Source organism: Perca fluviatilis, chromosome 12 (genome assembly GCF_010015445.1).
Source record: "Perca fluviatilis chromosome 12, GENO_Pfluv_1.0, whole genome shotgun sequence".
NCBI classification, from domain to species: Eukaryota; Metazoa; Chordata; class Actinopteri; order Perciformes; family Percidae; genus Perca; species Perca fluviatilis.
Genome location: NC_053123.1, coordinates 24,276,072 through 24,298,251, shown reverse-complemented (window position 1 = coordinate 24,298,251; position 22,180 = coordinate 24,276,072). Strand labels below are relative to the sequence as shown.

At 40.4% G+C, this 22,180-nt stretch overlaps 1 protein-coding gene across 1 annotated transcript; it reads right to left on the bottom strand.

Moving 5' to 3' along the window:
- Positions 1–33: 33 nt before the first annotated feature.
- On the bottom strand, positions 34–21,095 carry sestd1 (SEC14 and spectrin domains 1). Its single transcript, XM_039817939.1, has 19 exons — positions 20,818–21,095; positions 18,886–18,955; positions 18,663–18,771; positions 16,946–17,036; positions 16,724–16,837; positions 13,106–13,219; positions 12,879–12,973; positions 12,714–12,769; positions 11,658–11,729; positions 10,306–10,463; positions 5,280–5,402; positions 4,320–4,514; positions 3,775–3,889; positions 3,525–3,690; positions 3,116–3,197; positions 2,905–3,027; positions 2,577–2,768; positions 2,250–2,353; positions 34–1,905 (listed from the first exon to the last, which is right to left on the bottom strand). The coding sequence occupies exons 2-19, from the start codon at positions 18,953–18,955 to the stop codon at positions 1,629–1,631; spliced, it is 2,256 nt and encodes a 751-aa protein (XP_039673873.1). The 5' UTR covers positions 20,818–21,095; the 3' UTR covers positions 34–1,628.
- Between the last annotated feature and the right edge of the window lie 1,085 nt (positions 21,096–22,180).

Here is a 22,180-nt window from a genome sequence, read left to right as displayed (position 1 = left end):
GTGCTGCAGAAAAATAAAAAAAAAACCACCTTAGCAACTTCAAAACGCTTCTTTATTTAGAGGATGATGTCATACTGATGTCATGTGTATATATTATTGGACGAAGAGGACAGAAAGCAAGACAGTATTTAGCCGATACACTTACAGCAGCACGTATTGGTCAAAAATACCAACCCATTATAGCAAGGTTTGCTTGAAAAAAGTCAATTACGGTAAGTAGAAAAATGAATTTGTCCTATTCTGATGTGGCAAATGACTACCAGTGCTCCCAGTTTGTACACTGAATTGATTTCCATCATGAAGGCAGAGGGTTTATTTAGAGCAGCCAAGTGGTCGGAGCCTCTGGATCTTTGAAAGATGTTAAGCTTCAATGTTAGAACTGTGTTGACTACAAGTCCCAAAACTATTTTACCAGGAAACATCCAATCAGTCGAACTGAAATTATTATTTTTTGCTACAAATCAATTTCTCTACTAGTTCTGTGTTTCCACTTGAGTATTTCTGGGTCAAATCTGTAATTGCAAAGATAGAGAACCCGGTAGAAAATAATTTGTGCACTGAATTACATATTACATAGTTTGCAGTTTGTGTGTTCCGAGGCCACTTCCTTAGGTCATCCTCATCCCTCAGTAGTAGAGGGCAGAGGTATGATCACATCACCATGTTTACTTTATAAGGTGGATATCTTACACAGAAATTTAGGAGAATTTAACTTTAAGTTAGACTTTGAAGGAAGACTGAACGTGGGAATTTCCCCAGATGACTTGCAAAAAGGATTTCACTAATTATGTAAATCTTTTACTTGATGCTGATAGGATGAGGTTTCTTGTTTCGCGATGCTCTTTGGGACTTGTAGTTGACTTCTCTCCTCTATACTGATGCAACCAGGAGAGTTTTATGTCCACCCCAGAGTTGAAAAGCTCCCAACAGTCTATGGGAGAAATGTAGAGGACTGTTGGTGCAGAAATACTATCAGGTGGCAGCACACCTGATATACAGTAGCTCCGCCCTTCCTGTACAGGCCATGAAGTTCATCTTCTGTTAGGAGGGAAATAAAAGAAGGCAAGGAAGCAAGAAAGGCGAGAAGTCGGAGGAGGCACAGACAAAAACCTTGGTCACCGTGTTAGCACCATGGAAGCTCCACCCACTTAGGTAAACAAGAGGCATGCAGGGAAAGAGGATGTGGTGTTAGCTGTACATTATAAGTATTCTTATCCAAACTTATTTTACAGTTGATCTTAAACCGAGTATCCAGAGATATGAATATTATTTAATACCAGTATTTTACATTTATGAAATCGTCTGGATCATTTAACGGCAGCAAAACAGTTAGAGGGCGCTGTTGTAGAGCAGACAGACAGTCGTTCTCACAGTTCCTGCTGAACGTTGTGAAAGAATCACATTTAACATTTGTATCCTCTTTTAAAGAAGGGTAAGCTGTGAGGCTGGTGGAAGAAGTAGTCTTAATGAAAAAAAAAAAAAGACCAGCACAGCAGTAAGACCTACTGCTGCAGGCTGCTGCAGGGAGACAGAAGCAACCACTTGGAGGTTTCGGTGAAAATGAATCCGCAGCCCTTCGTTAACGATACTTCCGTAATGCTGCTCAGTTTAACGTAATCAGCGATCCATTAGCAGTCCTGCGTCGCCCTCTCTAAGTCTTCATCCTGCTGCCCCGCCTCCTCTTCCTCCTCATCTTGATCCTCTTTCTCGCTCAGTTCCTCTCCGATCACATCAAGCCGTGTCTCCTGCCCCGAACGCACCTCCTCCTCCTCCTCCTCCTCCTCGTCATTATGAAGCCTCATCTCCTGCAGCTGCAGCCGTCGCTCCTCCACCAGCAGGAGGCGCTCCCTGACGCCCTCCGCTGCCGCCGCTGTGTCACTCGGACTCCCAAAGAACTGCTCGGTCCTGAAACAACAACAATTCCTGTTAGGAGTGTGTATTATATAAAGCGTGTGTCACATTATGGGGACTCACCTTACATGTGGGAATAAAAAGCTAGGAATATTTTTAATTTTAGGGTTAGAAGCAGCTATAACCAATATTTTTTTTCCCCTCAGCTCTACAGAGGATTACAGCATGTGTGTGTGTGTTCAAACAATGAGCAAACACTGTCACTTCGTGTTTAATATGCAACTACTTCCTCTTTTACCTCTTTCTATTTCCTCTTTACCAATCAGAGGAAGGTGTGTGTGTGTGTGTGTGTGTGTGTGTGTGTACGTGTGTGTGTGTGTGTGTGTGTGTGTGCGTACCCATCAGGGAAGATAACAGGCATGGTCAGCCTGTCCAGCAGAGGTTTCCCTGAAGAGTCGACTTCATCCAGAGACTCTGGGTCCACACATTCCTGCTGTAACACCTGAAACACAGTAAAAACACATGTACTGAATGCAAATTTATACTTTCAATCTCTCATGTGGCTGCAATAGTGCACCATGGTCCGTGTGAAGTAGATCTTATCAGCTGCTTCTACTGTACATGCCTGCCAACAATGCCCTAACTGCACACGCCAATTTATTTACTGCTGCTGCAACTCCTGACACATAATAAGACTTTCTGGTCTCTCTCTCAGCCTGTCTCACCCTCTCGGCTGCGGTGTGAAAGTTCAGAGCCAGCTCCAGTCTCTGTTGTCTCTCCTCAGCGCTGACGCTGAACTGTTTCCAGACTCGGTTGAGTCGTGGCAGAGTGTCTCCGGACGAGCGCGTCGTACAGCGCAGAGACTGACAGAGGACAACGGTCGCCTGCAGCAGCTGACGGCCATAATCATAGGTGCTCTGAAGGAAGAGACAGAGACAAACAGTCGTTTTGCTATTGTTTTCAGAATTATTTTTGCCCTTTTTCATCTCTTAAAGTTGAAGGTTTTTTAGCAATGCTAGCTGCATGACTATAAGTAGTCTGGAAGTGTCTCACCTGAGCGACGTCCACAAACTTTCTGTGTTTGTCCAACATGGTCCTGGTCTCCTGAGAGTCGTCACCCAGTCTGACATGAGTCTTCAAAAGGGCGTCCAACAGCTCGCCAAGCCACTCTACTGCCTGAACACACACACACACACCTCATCAATACAGGAAGCACTGACGTGACAATCATTTATGTATGTTTGTGTGTTGTTGTGTGTCCTACCTGTAAAGCGTCTTCTTCACATTTGAACAGTTGGACCATCTGTAGCATCTTCAGCCTCCTCACATCTACCATGTCCTCACACCTGCAACACACACACACACACACACACACACACACACACACACACACACACACACACACACACACACACACACACACACACACACACACACACACACACACACACACACACACTTTTTTAAACTTGTAAGAGTCATGGGAGCTGTAGTTGTTGAATGCTAGCAAAATACGTGGGAGTCTCAAGGTGCTAAATCTGATCATCTAGTTCAGTAGTAGATGCACTTCTTTTTATCTTAGACCTCTATATCATGTTTCCAGCTTTTCAGAAAGAATAAAAGAAACCCCATGTGGCTTCCTGCTGTGAAAACAAGAAGAAGAAGAGCGTTACCTCTGCTTGCGGAGCTGCATCTCCTCCATCACAGCCTGGATGTGCTGAACGTTGTCCTGCTGTTCTCCAGGTGGACTCTCCGTTTCCTCCAGAGGCCATGACGGCTGGGTGCACATCTGCTCCATCAACAGCGCACCCTTCTGACGCAGAGAAGCAAGACCTGCCTCTGCATGGATAGATGTAGATGTACATACTTAACACCACAAAAAAAAAAAAATTATTAACAAGCTTTATCATTCAGAGCACGAACCGACAGTCTGCAGCTTCTCCTCCAACAGTTTGAGGTTTTGTTGAATCGAAGCTCCGTCAGCTGGAGCTACGTCAGCACAGAGCATGCCCAGTAGACCGTCCAACAGCTGGGACAACTGCAGAGACAGACACGGAGCTTTGATTGCTCAGAAAAAAAACAAAATCACATACATTTTTATTTTCTTGCCACTTTCCCAAATGCGGCTGTAATGTTCGGGTTTTAGTTTGTGAACAAATCAAAAGTTGATCCATTACTTTACCTCTTGAAGAGCTGCTAAAAGTCCAAGAAATGGTGTTGTGTATCTTATATTCTTTTCTCTTTTGATGGGCAAGGGCTAGCAGTTTCCCCCTGCCCACAGTATTTGTGCTAAGCTAGGCTAAACACATCCTGGACCTATCTCTGTACTGGACACACAAATATGAACTTGTTTTTTTAACACAGGGCTGTTTCCAGTACGAACAGCCAGTACAAATAACAGCTGATACAGTGTGTGTATGTGTGTGTGTGTGTGTGTGTGTGTGTGTGTGTGTTTGTGTTTGTGTTACCTCCTGTGTGGTGCTGTGGAAGCCCTGCGCCGCCTGCAGGACATTCTGTCGGCCCTCCAGCTGAGCTGCCTGTTGGTAGCAGACATCACTCAATTGCTGCTGCAGCGCCTTTAGCTCCACCACCTCTTCCTCCTCCCCGGCACTGAGCAAGGCAGCGATCTGCTGGTTCAACTCCACATACACCGCAAACCACTCCTGTACAAACACACAGGCAAAATCAGTCCACACGACAGTCCTGCATAGTGTTTTTGGTTTTTCTTGAAACCTTTTTTGAGGTGTTGATTTAACTTTTAGTTTTGTGGTGATGTTGAATTGTATGGCAATACACTGAGAAGAGTTTCTAGTCTACTCTGACTGATCGGTAATAAATCAATCATTAAATAAACCATGACAAGAGAAAAGTTTGATTAAAAAGTTTGTTAATTGGCTTTCTTGCTAAGAAGATTGATACCACTCTCATATTTGCACATCAAATATTAAGCTGGAGTCAGGGCACAGTTAGCTTAGCATAAAGACTAGAAACGGGGCGAAACAGCAGTAATTATCACGCTATATCTTGTTTGTTTAATCCAAGTCTTGACTCCAGGGTGTCACTTCTCCTGGCAAAGAAATGGAAATGGGCCGTTCATTTATTTGTCATCTCAAGTTAAGGGTTGTTATTTCTGTAAATGACTCAAACCACAACATGAAAAGCATCACATGAAATGCATTAAGAGTGAATTTGTTTCTCTGCCATTTTCACCGTCCATCTGCAAACAGCAGAGTGAAAGCATCAAAAGACAAACTCAACTCAGATCTGTATTTGACCCCAAATCTGATTCCTCAGTTTGTGCTCGTCACATGTTGACTGTGTGTGTGTGTGTGTGTGTGTGTGTGTGTGTGTGTGTGTGTGTGTGTGTGTGTGTGTGTGTGTGTGTGTGTGTGTGTGTGTGTGTGTGTGTGTGCGATGTGTTGCATTACACTGTGCTGGCTCTCGATCTCCTCATGTTTCTGCTGCAGGGCCTGAGCGGCTCGCATCGAGTCTCCGATCGCCTGCTGAGTCTTCAATAGCTCGGAACCTGGACCCTGCAGCCAGGTGACCACCTGAGATAAAGAGACAGAGGAAACACAAAACACAGACTTAGTGATCTCCTACAGAGGGAGAAAGTGGGAGGAAGTGGGAACAGATGTTCCCATTCATTTTCCTTCACAATAAACACTTACATGTAAGTTGCATTTATATTAAACTATCATATATATATATGTGTTATATGTTATATATATATATTTATATATATATACTAAATAGATATATATATATATATATATATATATAAGTACTACTCCAGGTGCACCTCAATAAAAATTTCCTTAACTGCCCCAAAATCGCTTTCCGAAAACAGACCCTAAAAATTCCAATTCATTCATTCATCTTCCATTCCTTCCACAATTTTATTATTCCTGTCATTCCATATTCTACTATTATTCGTATTCCTGCTTTCATGTGTCTGTACCACCAGCTATCCATTGGCTCCATTATTTTCAAAAATTGCATTGTTTCCATTTCCTTTCCTTCATCCATCCACCTTCCTTTATAATATTTTCCTCTCTCTATCCAATAAAGTTTCTGTCTATCTTCTCATAACTAGTCTGTCATTCCTATCCTCACATTTTCTTGTGTCTATCCATCTCCTTTACATCCTCAAAAAAAAAAATTCTCTCCACTTCATTTATCCACTAAGCTTCCTGTGTGGGTCTCATTTCCTTCCTCTCATTCATATTCCTCAAAAAAAAAAAAATTATGTTCCTTACATATCTCTTAAAAAAAAAAAAAAAAACACACACACATACATACATACACAAATATATATATATATATATATATATACTCAACATACATATATATATATATATATACACACACATATATATATATATATATATATACACACATACATACATATACATACATACATATATATATATATATATATATATACACATACATATATATATACACACACATATACACATATATATATATATACACACATATACACATACATACATACACATACATACACATATATATATATATATATATATATATATATATATATATATATATCTATATACACACACACATATACATATATATATATATATATATATATATATATATATATATATATATATATACAGTGCCTCTTGAAGTATTCGCGCCCCTATGACGCGTTTCGACCTTTTGCCACATTTCAGGCCTCAAACATAAAGATATAAAACTGTAATTTTTTGTGAAGAATCAACAACAAGTGGGTCCCAGTTATGAAGTGGAACGAAATTCATTGGCTATTTCAAACTTTTTTAACAAATAAAAACTGAAAAAGTGGCGTGCAAAATTATTCAGCCCCTTTACTTTCAGTGCAGCAAACTCTCTCAGAAGTTCAGTGAGGATCTCTGAATGATCCAATGTTGACCTAAATGACTAATGATGATAAATAGAATCCAGCTGTGTGTAATCAAGTCTCCGTATAAATGCACCTGCTCTGTGATAGTCTCAGAGGTCCGTTTAAAGCGCAGAGAGCATCATGAAGAACAAGGAACACACCAGGCAGGTCCGAGATACTGTTGTGGAGAAGTTTAAAGCCGGATTTGGATACAAAAAGATTTCCCCGCTTTAAACATCCCAAGGAGCACTGTGCAAGCGATAATATTGAAATGGAAGGAGTATCAGACCACTACAAATCTAACGGACCCCGGCCGTCCCTCTAAACTTTCAGCTCATACAATGAGAAGACTGATCAGAGATGCAGCTAAGAGGCCCATGATCACTCTGGATGAACTGCAGAGATCTACAGCTGAGCTGGGAGACTCTGTCCATAGGACAACAATCAGTCGATACTGCACAAATCTGGCCTTTATGGAAGGCGCAAGAAGAAAGCCATTTCTTAAAGATATCCATAAAAGTGTCGTTTAAAGTTTGCCAAAAGCCACCTGGGAGACACACCAAACATGTGGAAGAAGGTGCTGTGGTCAGATGAAACCAAAATCGAACTTTTTGGCAACAATGCAAAAGCGTTATGTTTGTTTGGCCAAAAAGCAACACAGCTCATCACCCTGAACACACCATCCCCACTGTCGGCAGCATCATGGTTTGGGCCTGCTTTTCTTCAGCAGGGACAGAGAAGATGGTTAAAATTGATGGTAAGATGGATGGAGCCAAATACAGGACCATTCTGGAAGAAAACCTGATGGAGTCTGCAAAAGACCTGAGACTGGGACGGAGATTTGTCTTCCAACAAGACAATGATCCAAAACATAAAGTAAAATCTACAATGGAATGGTTCACAAATAAACATATCCAGGTGTTAGAATGGCCAAGTCAAAGTCCAGACCTGAATCCAATCGAGAATCTGTGGAAAGAACGTAAAACTGCTGTTCACAAACGCTCTCCATCCAACCTCACTGAGCTCGAGCTGTTTTGCAAGGAGGAATGGGCAAAAATGTCAGTCTCTCGATGTGCAAAACTGATAGAGACATACCCCAAGCGACTTACAGCTGTAATCGCAGCAAAAGGTGGCGCTACAAAGTATTAACTTAAGGGGGCTGAATAATTTTGCACCCAATATTTCAGTTTTTTATTTGTTTAAAAGGTTTGAAATATCCAATAAATTTCGTTCCACTTCATGATTGTGTCCCACTTGTTGTTGATTCTTCACAAAAAATTACAGTTTTATATCTTTATGTTTGAGGCCTGAAATGTGGCAAAAGGTCGAAAAGTTCAAGGGGGCCGAATACTTTCGCAAGGCACTGTATATATATATATATATACACACACACACACACACATATACACATATATATATATATAAATATAAAAAAAGGTAAAAATTGAAGCAGAAGCAGGCAAGCTCCAAAAAAAACAAGAAAATGGATCCTACATTTCCCAAAATGCAACGTTTTGATCTCTGCCTTGTAAATGCCCACATCTTTCAAACTATGTCCCATGTTAGTAGCAACGGTGGACTGTTCATTTTATTTATTTATCTAATAAAAAGTATTTGTATTTTCCACAATATTTAGAATTACAGATTTGTGGAAACTAAGTTTGCCTTGTTGACATTTATATTGTTTAAAAAAAAAAATCCATTAAAAAGGGTGTCTGTGTGTTGGTCTATTACAAAATAAAGTTATGAATGGAAGTTGAAATGTTTCCCAAAGTACTACGCAGGGCAGTAACATCTGGAACGTTCTATCCAGATGTGTGTCAGTATTATGACTCAATTGTATTTATCAGGTCAGTGACGCCTTAAAGAGCTAACACACGCACACACACACACAGTTCAATCCAGAACTAGGCCATCCCCCTCCCCTACCACAAATCCTCCAGACTAGCGACCGACATGTTGCGGTTCCCATGGCAACCCCAGGCTCATCTCCAAGACAGTGGTGTTGCCCATCAGCCCCTGCGGCTGCAGGAGCCCCAGTAACAACAGCAGAGTCTACTTCTACTGAAGTGCTGCTCACTGACACGGTTTTTGAGGGTCAAAGGTCAAAGACTTGAAGAAAAAAGAATCTGGTCGAGAGGCTAATACTGTAGCAGTGGATGGACATATTTAAACATTCGTAAAGTGAACAATATTAAAAGGAATAGTTCGACATTTGGGAAACACACTTTCTTGAGGAGACATGAATGGCTGTCCAGTAAGTCCTTTAAGCTAAGTCAGCCAGCCAGCAGCTGGCTAACTTAGCTTAAAAGGACAATTCTGTTTTTTTTTTCAACCTGGCATATTTCCCATCAATGTCTCTATCGTGGCTTTATGGGTGGTGCTAACTTTGCACTCACCACCTCCACTGTAGACATTCAGGGAAAAGAGGATTCGTGCAAAACAACATACTGTGTGTGTGTGTGTGTGTGTGTGTGTGTGTGTGTGTGTGTGTATATTATTATTATTTTTTTGTATGTATGTATGTATGTATGTATATATGTATATATATATATATATATATATATATATATATATATATATATATATATATATATATATATAGGGAGCAGGTGCATGAGCCTGCTACAGCTTTCAAAATATACATGATTTTTTTTAAACACTTGTCTCTGAATCTAACCGAAAGTTAACAGAATTTAGGCACCTAGGACGGCTATTATGGCTAACTAAATTCGGATCTACATCCAGGGAAAACTTGCACATGGTTTGTCTACTTGTGTGAAACACAGACTAGACACAGGGGGAAACAGCTAATCTGGCTCGGTCTAAAAAAAAAATTTATCCACCTACCATTAATGTCTCAGTCATGTTTTAGTCTTGCTGCATTTTGCAGAAAACAAAACAATCAAAATGATGAATCATCCCCAAGGTTGAAAAAAAACAACCGTGTGTGTGTGTGTGTGTGTGTGTGTGTGTGTGTGTGTGTGTGTGTGTGTGTGTGTGTGTGTGTGTGTGTGTGTGTGTGTGTACTCCTTAATCCCCTGCTGCTCATCAACTTTCCAGCATATACACTTTAGTTGCCAGTTTATCAGGTACACCTAGCTAAAACTAATGTACTCTAATACGACAGTGCTGCAATAAATCTTTCTTGAAGGTTATAATGTTCCGTTTGAACATTTTTAGAGATGTGTTGATTTAACTGTATGGCCATTTTGGAGGATTTAGTTTGTTTTATTGCTTTATTGCCCTTTTGTAAACGTTACTTTTACTTTTTTTTTGTTTTGGGTCCACACTGTGTTATTGAGCTGTTTCTGGTGGCATCTGCACTGTACGTTCATAATTAGACTAGATACTTCTAATTGCAGACTAAAAGATTTGAATGAACATTAAAATCAACTACTGGCCTAACACAAACATGTTCTTCTCATTACCCAGAGTTGTGAGATGTGAGATGTGAGATTGTTTTTTTTTTTTTTTTTTTTTTTTTTTGTGTGTGTGTGTGTGTGTGTGTGTGTGTGTGTGTGTGTGTGTGTGTGTGTGTGTGTGTGTGTGAGAGTTACCTGCATGACCTTGGCATGGATCTCATCCAGCTGGGTGCGTTTGTTTCGCTGCCTGCAGAGCTCCTGGTATCTGGTGTACTGCTCTCTGAGCGAGTCCAGCAGCTTCATCACCTGAGGCTGAGCCAGCAGCTCCTCCTCCATGGGACACCAGGCTGGACCTGGGGGTCAGAGGACAGAGAGAGGTGAGGCCTGTGGGGGTTATAGTCAAGGACGTGCCTTCATCTCTGGTCTAATCGTACAAAACGTTGCCTGCAAAGGTTCCTTTTCATGACGTTAAAATGATTTTTTAAATTTTTTTGTCTGAAAAGAGAAAGCTTCTCTGGAGTGATTAAGACATCTGTCGCTTCTCTCATAAATTAGAAAACGTAATGGTCAGATATATGTGGACACTCAAACATTGCAACCCTACAGTATGTGATTGTTGAACATTCTAAAACCATGTGCATTAATCTGCTGCTATAACAGCATCCACTCTTCTGTTTTTTTAGGCTTTCCACTAGATTTTGGGACCTGGCTGTAGAGATTTGCCCCCATTCAGCCACAAGAGCATTCATGAGGTTGGACACTGATGTTGGGTGATAAGGTCTGGCTCACAGAGTGATGTTGGGTGATAAGGTCTGGCTCACAGAGACACAGACACTGTCACACCATGCTTATACAGAGTTTCTGCAGGTTTCACCAAGTCAAACTTAAGACTTTTTAAGACCACTATGATTGATATTTAAGACCTTTATCACAACATCAACTAAGCCCTAAATTCATTTTTTTTTCAGTATCGCTAAACTTGCACTTCCCTATAGCTGAAGAATAAAATCCATTTTAGGTCTGTGGTACAATCTGAAAAAGACTTGCGCCAATAACATGAAAGCTGATTGTCTGCAATATAACATTTGTAGTCGTAATACAGCAAAATTATATTTGGACTAGCGAAAGAAAGAACTACAACACTACAAAATAAAAAACGGATGTAGAAAAATTAAGACCTGTTTTATTTTATTTAAATTATTTAAGACCTAGAACACAATACTTCAGTGAATTTAAGACTTTTTAAGGCCTAAAATCTTGAAATTTTAGACTTTTTAAGACCCCGCGGAAACCCTGTTATACAGTACCTAGAACTCAAGCGGTCTATGCTGTACCATCATACACTGCGTCACACTGTAGTAATCAGTCTACTTTGGAACAACTGAATGGCAGCATTCAACTGTCCATTTCCAACAACTACAACACAGTTCAGAGAAAGAAAATGGCACAACACAACACAGATGGCATCTATTCATCCATCCCTCCATCCTTCTGTCTGAGCTGGACCCGCACGGGGACACCTGGATGACTGACAGCTGCTTCCTCACCTCCCTGTCCTCCTCCTCCTCCCTCCGAGCCGTTAAAACGACGCTGCTGCAGCTCCGACAGCAGCTCATGACCTGCAGACAGACAGAGAGAGAGCGGGGGGGGGGCGGTTTGAGCTACAAAAGCCGGTTATAAAAGCATTTGAAACAATCATCAGTGTTTGTGTACATGCTGTTATATTATGAAAGGCGCTGGTAGAGGGAGGAGGGTGGTACCACAAACAAAGACTCTTTCACCTCTGCCCAACACACAGACACAGGCTGCTTAGTACAGTGAACACAGCCATCCATCCATCAATCATCCATCCTTAGTGTCTATTTAGCTCGAGGTCTTGGTGGCAGCAGACTAAAGTATCCAAGACCTCCCTCTCTCCACCCACATCCTCCAGGTCAGGGTGAGCCCAGACACCCCGACACGGAGAGTTAGTTAGGCTGCTTGGATCCACGATTCTTTCAGTCACTATTCAAAGTTCATGACCACAAGTTAGAGTAGTTGTGTACACAGTAAGCAAATAATTAAAAAAGTTGAAAATAGAGTGTTGGTTGGGTTATTATTTTGACTGTATGAGTTTTTTTTTTGCACTGCATGAGAGGAATCTACTTAAAAAAATCCTTAAAATCGGCATTTTTAACACTGTTTTTTTTTTCTTTGAGCACAGATTATACTCATTACAATGAACTTTGAGAATAGGTGCACAATCTTTCTGTCCTAAAAAAATAGTCAGGTGCCCATTTGAACATTTTAAAGAGGTTTTTCCTGCTGTAAACACTCCTCATGTTCATACTGGCCATTAAAGGGTTCCTTCCTAATGTGTTTTGCACAAAAATGAATTCAAAAGTTTATCTGAAGCTAAAATGAGGCTTCAACAGTGTAAGTCAGAAACATCAAGTGGATGTCTTCCACAGCTAAAAGCCTTTTTAGTATATAATTCCCTCATTGTGTTTCCTTGTTGCGTTGCAATGGAGGGACAGCTTCTTAAATTGGTCGAAATTGCCATCACATTTACGCAACGACATGCATGTCTGAAAGGGGCTTAAATGAGAGGAGATGATATTTACCGGTCTGAAGGACAGTCTCGGGGTCAAAGGATGGCAAGAGGGCGCAGTCAGCTGATCTGCAGAGGACAGAGAGACACACAGCTCTGGATTTCATCGGTCTACCGTTGGTACACTTCAAAGTGTGTGTGTGTGTGTGTGTCTGCGTGTGTGTGTGCGTGCGCATACTTCTCCTTGTCCATTGCACTGTTCTTGTCACTGTCGTTGATAATGGACAGCTCGTCCAGCAGTGACGTCGACTCCTTGGTGAACTTCTCAAAAACCTGACAACAAATAAAACGAACGTAAACATACAAGCTCAGACCTGGCGTACGGTTACCGCGGCAACGAGCTTCTTCTTTTTTGTTTTTAAGTACACATGAAATAGATAAATTAATTTAAAATAAAATACTAACCAGTCTCTTGTTGAGCCAGTCATTGTGGTCATAGTCCAGACTTCCTCCAAAATCGTCCGTCAGCTGACAGGGTTCAATGTAACGAGTCAACTTATTGGCCGAAACCAGGATCACCTGACAGGAAGCACAGACACCAGCACAGAGTAAGATTTTGACCTTTAGAAGTGAGAGAGATGAGAGCATGCAAGTGTTCATGACATGACAATACAATCACATATTCACAGTTAGTGTAATTCTCATCTATATGAATTAGTAAATATGTATTATATTATCTGAGATGTGAAATACAAGAATTCTGATGAGATTGGTGGACAGTGAAGTACAAAACATTGAAATGATAAACTCATCTGACTCCAAATACATAACCATTTTATGGAAATGTTTGACTTCTAGGTTGATCCCGGTGTTCTATCTTTTGGAAAACACAACTAATGCTTCACATATAAGCATTTGATATGACCGCCACAGATGATTCTCTCAGCAAAGCTGCATATATGGATACTGTTGACATAACTGTGGGTGAAATATCTTTTATAAGCTTTCCTCTGGCATGTTTCAATGTATTAACGCATACAGTATGTAACGTTGGATACAACAAATGATGGGTAGTCATAATCACGACAAAGGTTGCTTTTCATTCTGCAAATTATGCTAAAACACGAAATGTGTCTCGGAGGAGACGAAGAGGGAAGAGAGCGGAATCACAGGTGTATTCTATTATGAAGTTTTTTTAAACTAAAGAAAACACTTTATTAGCATCAATGAAGGCTCTAAAAAAAATTATTAGATTATGAGATGTGTGTGTAATCCAAATCATGAATGAATCATAAAACCAAATCATCATCTGTTCTTCTTTCTCTCTTTTTTTGGTCAAAAGGTTTCTCTTTTCTTAATTTTTGTTCAAAGTTAATCTTGGCTCGTCTAAAACCAGTTGCAGTTATTATGGGTCCAATAACATCAGCCTGATTGTGAAAAGCACAGACTTCATGTACCTGCAAACTTTTACACACTAATTATAGGTTTTATTTATTTACATTTATGAATGAGGTTACTGCTCCATCACATCTGTTCTGTTTTAAAGTAATGAACTACTATCAGTTGTCTATTGGTGTTATTAAGTCAACTTCTGTGATGCTCTAATGCAGTAGCGGTAATATGGATGCCACGTTTTTCTTTTTCTTTACACATGCAGTGCAGTTGAAATGATGTTCGTAATGAGTTACTGCTGATCCTTTACCGGGAGAGAATGAGGAGGGTGAGGAGCCACGTTAGGCAAATGGAAAGTGTGCATGAAGCTGTGATGCAGCTCGGACACGTTACCTCTGGAGCCCTGCTTATTTTAGGAAGACATAATTATAGTCTCCTGTTTTCTTAGGACTTAGGAGTCACTGCAGTCAGCACTGAAGAATCATACTGAGACTTTGGTCTACATTTTACAAACTTTTTGACCCATAAATCAAAGTTTAGGAACATTGTTGAGACATTTTCTTAGACGTTTGATACCAGCTGTGCGCTGATCACAGATTACATTTCTTCCAATGCTTCAGTCTACCAACCCAAAAGAGTTCTGAATCACAAGACAAACTTCTCCTTCAGTTTCCCGGAGCGCTTTCTAAATCTGGAGATAGTGTTCAGTGTTCATTAACAGCCTGCAAGCTACAAAAAGACTAAACAACTTTTACTTTCAAATTTAGACATTCACCAATTTTGTGTCTGTACAAACTGTAGGTTTCATCCTTTCCTAGTATTAATAAAACACTTCTTGAACTGCACTATGAAAGGTTGCTTTACAAATAAACTTGGACAGTCAGACAGCTGGTAGTGAGTCGTTCTTCCAGCTGTCATTGCAGTAGATGCTGTCGGAGAAATTGGACTCAACTCAGTGTGTGTGTGTGTGTGTTGTGTGTGTGTGTGTGTGTGTGTGTGTGTGTGTGTGTGTGTGTGTGTGTGTGTGTTTATTTAACTGTTAGGTCAGACTTCAGAGCAGCTGTATGACACACACCCCACTGTGACATCCAAAGACACACTCCATAGTTGAGATGAGTCACATTTCAACAGTCACTAGAATCTCCCTTTCAGCAGCTCTGTGTGTGTGTGTGTGTGTGTGTGTGTGTGTGTGTGTGTGTGTGTGTGTGTGTGTGTGTGTGTGTGTGTGTGTGTGTGTATGTGTGTGTTTAAATGAAGTGAAGAAGATGAGCTCTCTAACATATTTAAATAAACTAATTCCCCGCACATTAAATATCTAAGCATTTCATCAATCAAAATGTATTTAATATGTGAACAATCTTACAACTCCACAATAAAACTGTTATTGTTCATTAGCCGACTCCTAAATCTTAAATGTCGGACTGTCCTTGAACGCACCAACAGGGACAGTCTCTGCTCTAAGCACACAATGATAACTCCACTTTGACTTAAAAATGAATAAGTTATCGGAATGTTGACTGTGATGGATTATCTTTTAGGCTATCTGCAGCAACTTTCACATTCACACTCACCAACTATCTCCAGTTACCGTGGCAACAACTATAGAGCCAACAAGGCTGCAGAAATCTGGGTCATAGTCACTACTGATCTCTGTCTGTAAAACCATCTGTTGTAATAGAGGAGTAGGTTGGCCGAATATCATTAACACAGACACACACGACACACACAGACACACACAGACACACACAGACACACACAGACACATATCGACCGTGGCTCAGGTTTCCAGCAGCACTCAGGACAGTTTTTGATGCTCAAGGTTTCTCTGTTTAATATCAGCTAACAACACAATTCAAGAGTGCGTGAGTGTTCTTGACCACACTGTCTTCAGAAACTGAAAATACAGATGTTTTTTTTGGTTTGATTTGTCTCTGAAGTTATTACAAAAAGGTAATAATAATAAAAACTGGGTTATTTAAACTGGTTCTCGTTCAGAACAGCTATAAAGACTTTTGTCTTCAGATGTGGCGGGATAACAAGTCAACAATATGGAACTCTTTAATATTTAGGGAAAGGAGAACCAGATAGGCCTAGTTTCTCAGCCACTCACTGACTCACCCATTTTGGGCCGCGAACAGGCTCGCAGCATGCACCTGGATTCAGCCTGAAAGAAACTGAACAATATCAGAACCACTTCCACTTTCCATTGTTGCATGTCCCACAACAGTTTACTTCGTACGTCCAACAACTAAATTCATGGTAATCCATCCAAAATTGAGACGTTTAAAACTGGACCAAAGTGGTGAAGCGTCCAGCGCCCCACATTGCCGTCTCCAGTGCCACGCTGCTGGCATGACTACAAAACATAATTAGTCCTTCTGTTGCCTTTTTAATGACATACTGTATAACCACGTATAGCCAGCCACGTCAGTTTGTAAAACACAGTGGAAACACTAGGAGAACCCTCGCACCAAAGCCTCACAAGGTTCATAAGAGTTCAAGTCATGAAAAGCCCCCAAGTTACAGGTTGTTAAGTTCCCACAGTGGGAAAGGCGACCAAACCCCACACAACGATTTGAGGTTACCTGAGCGCAATAACAGCTTTCACAAAAGACGTACATCGTTCTCTTTTAAAATAGAAAACTCTGGTTGGTCTGAACCAGTTCGGTTAGAACAAGCTGAGTGACTCACCTCGAAGCCCAGGCGGTCTTTCTCCTTCCAGAAACAGAAGTGTGTGACCTTCTTATCCCAGAATTCATCTGGCTTTACCACGCAGACCAGCGACACCTCAGCTGGAATCACATTCTGAAAAAGCACCAATAGCTTCATCATCCTTAGCTTGACAACGTAATGCAGTCATCATACTGTATGTCATTATTACTGAGCCTAGAGGGACGGGTAATGTGTTTGTACCTGCAACATGAGCACCACAGTCTTCACGATGTTCCACTGAGACTTCCGCCCGTCCACAATAACTGTGAAACCCCGAGCCTTACACTTTTCACTGAGAGAGACAGAGAGACAGAGAGAGAGAGAGACAGAGAGAGGGAGCATTTTATAGGACAAAGATATCGTTCAAACCATGAACAACGCACACCAACATTTACATACAGAGTTTCCTGTTCAAGCAGTATTTGGGTTGCCCAACCAAACTGACTTGTAAGTGTAAGTTTGTTGTATGGTGTTTGGGTGGTGCATTCATGTCCAATTACTTAGATTGTATAAAACAGTTTGCGAATCAGAAAGTAGCATTAGAATGCAATGCTGTTTTATAGCGGGCTCTTCTGAACACTAACAGACTTTAAACCACAATGACGATTGAAATGCAATGATGATTGAAATTCATAATTCATCATTCATCTGGCATATGTTTTCTATCAGGTATGATATGCCTTGCTCTCGCCAAGTTGCTACTGTGTTCTTGGATCAATGTTATCATAACCACTACAAACTACATCCAAAACTACAAAAATAAGACCTGAAAATATGGTATTGGCCCTAACATAAGACAATGTGCATGAAATTGGGATTGTATATTAGGGGACTAGACATTAATGTATTCGCTGAATCAGATATTATTTTTCATTGGAGAGTGTAACACGAGCTCCTACGGAGAGAGTGTTGCATCATAAGTTGATTGTAGCCGTGATGTTTAACCTACAGGAATTTCAAACAGCTTGTGTAATGTGTTTTGGAAGAAATAAATTCCTGTCAAGTGATAACGAGTTGAAAGCATCTTTACTGCAGAAATGAAACGGGGACTGAAGCATCTGTCAAGCTGCCAAAAATTACCGCTGTAAGAGAACATCATGATGTGGAGCTCAAAAAAGTATCGGAGAAAATCATTCTGACACAAGACAGTGAGAGTATGCGACTAAAAAAACCAGCTGCGTTCTGTTTTAACGGAAGTATTTCATGTTACACTGCAATATGAGAAAGGTCTTCAAGGATGAGGACTCTCAGAACTAATCCAAAAGTGTTTATATCTTTAAAAACTGTTGGAAAGGGAAGGGTTATTTTATAATCAGGGTCAACTCATATTCGGGCCAATACGATAAGACCCAAGTTGTAATCAACTAGAATCATCTTTTAAGCTTTTTACAGTACAGCTGAACATGCTGGATTCAGACACAGGAGCCAAGATCCAGCAGTACTACCTTCAGGGACGAGTTAACGCCAAACTAGTCTCACTTTGCCAGACCTTCCTCCAAAGCGCTGCGGAGGAGGGTCTGGCGAGTCCACACAGCATTCCGGGATGGGAGAAAAACATGCTCTGATTTATTGGCATTTCTTTAAACCAATCACAATCGTCTTGGGTGGCGCTATGCGCCATACGGAGCAAGGGTGCCTCTGCAAAATAGCCTCGGAAAGGAACTTGTTTTGGTGGAATATGTACGTTCAAAAGTTGTTTTAGTCGTGGAAGAGAAAACTCAGATTGGACAGATAGTCTAGCTAGCCGTCTGGATTTACCCTGCAGAGATCTGATGAGCAGTTAACCTTCGTCCTCAGAAATCCACCGGAGTTAAGAATGCCAACACAAAGGAAGCCCAAAAGGTAACGGACATCCGGCACAAATGACGGACAGTCCCGGAAGTGGAACGTCATGTATATAGACTAACGCCAAACATACCTGGGGATGCTGAGCAGGTAATCCAGTGTGGCGCTGAGCTCCTCCATGCTGGTCTGATCTGAACTGAGAGGGATGGTCAGGATCAGACCACTGCGCCGGTCTTTGCCCCCTAAAGAAAGACAGACGGGTAGATCTAATTACTGACAGCATGTAAACTGAGATTATCCAGTCCTGACATGTAGACATGTTATCTCATGGTTCGTGTGTGCGTGTGTGTTTTTACCTGAAAGAAAGGCCAGTTTCTTCTTGAGGATGGGGAGCATGTTGGTCGCTTCCACGGTAACGTTGGACATCTGTAGACACACATACACACAACACTTAACAGGATAGGTTCACATTTTTTCAAATCTATCTTAAAATGACATTCACATGCTCATATGAACATTAGGGATGGGTACTGAATTCAGTCATTTTTAGATACCAACCAAATTGCCTCTGTATCGAAACATAGCTCATTCAATACCCAATTTCAATACCTAAAGAGTGAATCTCATCCGTGTCAGTCAGCCAATAAGTATGCAGCAGGCTTCTAAAAAGATCTAATTATGCTTATGATTGGCTGTTTAGCATCACAGGTCGTAGAGGCAGGCAGGAAAAACTTTACATTACACACAGAGACAGGGCTCACGTAGTAGGAGCTGAAAAATAAATAAAAACATTTGTGCCGTAATGTTGTAATTTCTTTTCTTTTATAAAATTGGGATCGAAAAAAAGTATCGTTAAGGAACCAGTATCAAAGTCACGGTATTTTTTAACGATACCCAGCCCTAGTGAACATAGTCACTAGTCCACATCTCTCAGTGCTCAGATTACAAACACACTGTAAATCAACACAGGAGTCATATTCCAGTTGATAAAAAAAAACTATTGGGTCACTAAGACAGACTGTAGCAGCACAGACACACTACAGCCCCCCCCCCCCGAAGTGTAATAGGAATATAATATAGACAGCCCAGTGATTTTCCATAAGGATTTTCTCTCCGCTGGCATCCCTCCCAGCAGATTCAGATTCTTGGCTTTACACATTCAGCTCAATCTGTGATTTATTGTATGTTTCATCAGTTTGTTAGCTGTCAGTCAGGAAATCAGTCGCTCAGTTCATATTTCTGTCAATTGGTTGAGATTTAAATTAAATAATAAATAGACTATTTGAAGATGAAAATAATGGTTAGGTGCAGCCCTAGTTTGAATTTCTTAGGCACAAAAATGTTCTTGATCTTATCCTGACACACTTTTGTGCGATAATACGATTCAAATAGTACACGTTCATTTGGAGTAATGTTTTGTCCACGGCATTCATATCGTTTAGTCTTCCCATCATTCTTTGGTGCTCATTTTGTACTATTCAAGGTCCTGAAAACCATAAAATAAAGTTATGCATTTGTTTGTTTTGTTCTGTTGTCTTCTCACTGGCTTGAAGTCACGGAAGAAACAAGATGTCACATATATCAGGATTTAGCAACATTTGAATTAAAATGTGATGACAGTTGGTTTACAAGGGATGTTACTTTATGTTGCCAATTAAATCTGAACAAACTGCACCCCACAGTCACGATGAAGCAGAGGAGTTATTTGATTTGAGTTAGTTTTGTTTTAGCTACTATTACGGTAATAAATAAATTGTTTTCTCCCCAAAGTTTAACTTTAATTGTTGCGTTGATAGTCAGGAATATTTATTGTTATACAGAGAAATACACACACAAAAAAGACACCAAGTTTAACATTCTACCACTATTTTTTTTTATGTTTACTTTTATGCTGTTACTAAACATTTGTATTGTTTTTGTTCGACTGTTCTGCTCAACTTTAATTCCATTATTTGATACAAATGTTATTATCATCATTAGTAGTAGTGGTGACGTTAGTGGTAGTATTTGTTGTGATAACCAAGTCTCGTTAGTTACTGCAGCACCAGTCAGCCCTGCTGCAGGGCTTGTTCTTCCCCCTCCTCAGCCTGCCTGCGGCCTGGCTGCAGTAGCAGGACGGCCCGGCTCGGTTTGTGTCGGCTTGGTTCGGCTCGGCCCACAGACACAATGACCTACATTCAGCAGCTGCAGGCTGCTGCGGCAGCTCTAACCTCCCTCTCCTCAGCCACCATTCACTCAGTATCGACAACTTTGGTAACAATCAGTATTGATAAGGCGGATTTTCTTACCTTTCAGTCAAATCTGCAGCATTATAACGTTAACGTTACTGTCCTTGATTTTTTTTCTCCCTATCCTCCTCCTCTTCTCCTCCCTTGTCTCTCTTTTAGCTCTGCAGCTATTCCTCTTCTTCTCCTCCTCCTATTCCTCCTCACAAGTTGATTTATCCGCAGATATTTGATCTAGCTCCCGTTAAACACTGAAGATCTTAGTTTGCTCTCCGTTAGCTTTGAACAACAGTGAAAACACAGAAAGCAGGCGGTGGAGCTCACTGCTCTGCGCAGCCTCAGTGAAGCCCAATAAATGAACACGACTTCCGGTAAAGCGACATTCTTAATAAAAGCCTGGAGGAACCGAGGAACACGTTTCTCAACCATAGACTGTATATTAGTCTATGTTCTCAACCTTTGCTTCCCAAAGAGAAGTTGTATTCTGTTGGTCTTGTTCAGATAGTTGAGGAATTATTTTGTATCAGAGAGTGTAGTACCTGTCTAAATTGTAATTCAAAACAGTAAAAATGTCATTTAAATTTTGATGTCTGAGTCTAATAAATTGTATTTTATTGTGGCTTTGCTTGTATTGTGCCAGAGTGATTTATGTATTATATACAGTAGGCTATATTGTATGTGTTTCTGTACTGCATGTTTAATTAGTAATCATAGTTAGTTTGTGTATATTAAAGAGGCTATATGTAACTTTCAGCTTGTGTTGATTCTAGCGACCGCTTTGGACAAAAGTGGTAGTGTTTTTACCACACCTGCTGTCGTAAAGGTCTTCTTCTTTACGGTGCAGTATTGCCCACTGTAGATTACTGAGTTAGTGCTACTGGGAGGTCATATTGTCGCGTTGTATATCATGCTCAGACAAAAAATCATTCATTAGAGAATATGTTACAGATGCATCGTTGCATTTCAAGTGTTGCATACGGTAACTTAGCCTATTTTGGATTTATCGTGAGCTAAACCAGGTATCACTGTCACTGTGTCATGAGCCAAAGCATTAAGAGATTGTCATAGCAACCAACATGTCATTTATGATCATCAGATGGAACTTTTTAAGAAACGTGTAAAAGTTACATATAGTCACTTTAAGTCCATATTTCAATTAACATTAATATCCCCTATTTCATTGCTTTGCATGTATTGTTTGTGTCTCTGTGTTGCATGATGAAAATACTACCTGACAATGTATGCTGTTTTTTTAACTAAAATTAATATTGCCTTTTCTTTTTATTATTGTTCTGCATGCTTATAAATGAGCTATATCTATAAAAATAATTAACTATCTAAAAATCATTTAAACTGTAATATTATATTGTGTTTTAGAGTGTCTTTGTAATATCTGTCGAGTGACTACAAATAGCCTAAAGTCAAA

What these genes read in the sequence shown, in the direction of transcription:
- sestd1 (XM_039817939.1), bottom strand. Translation starts at nt 18,955, where the DNA reads ATGTCCAACGTTACCGTGGAAGCGACCAACATGCTCCCCATCCTCAAG. An exon ending in ACTGGCTCAACAAGAGACTG is followed by an intron (nt 12,974 to 13,105) that starts GTTAGTATTTTA and finishes ATTTGTTGTCAG; the next exon opens with GTTTTTGAGAAGTTCACCAA. An exon ending in TTCACACCGCAGCCGAGAGG is followed by an intron (nt 2,354 to 2,576) that starts GTGAGACAGGCT and finishes ACTGTGTTTCAG; the next exon opens with GTGTTACAGCAGGAATGTGT.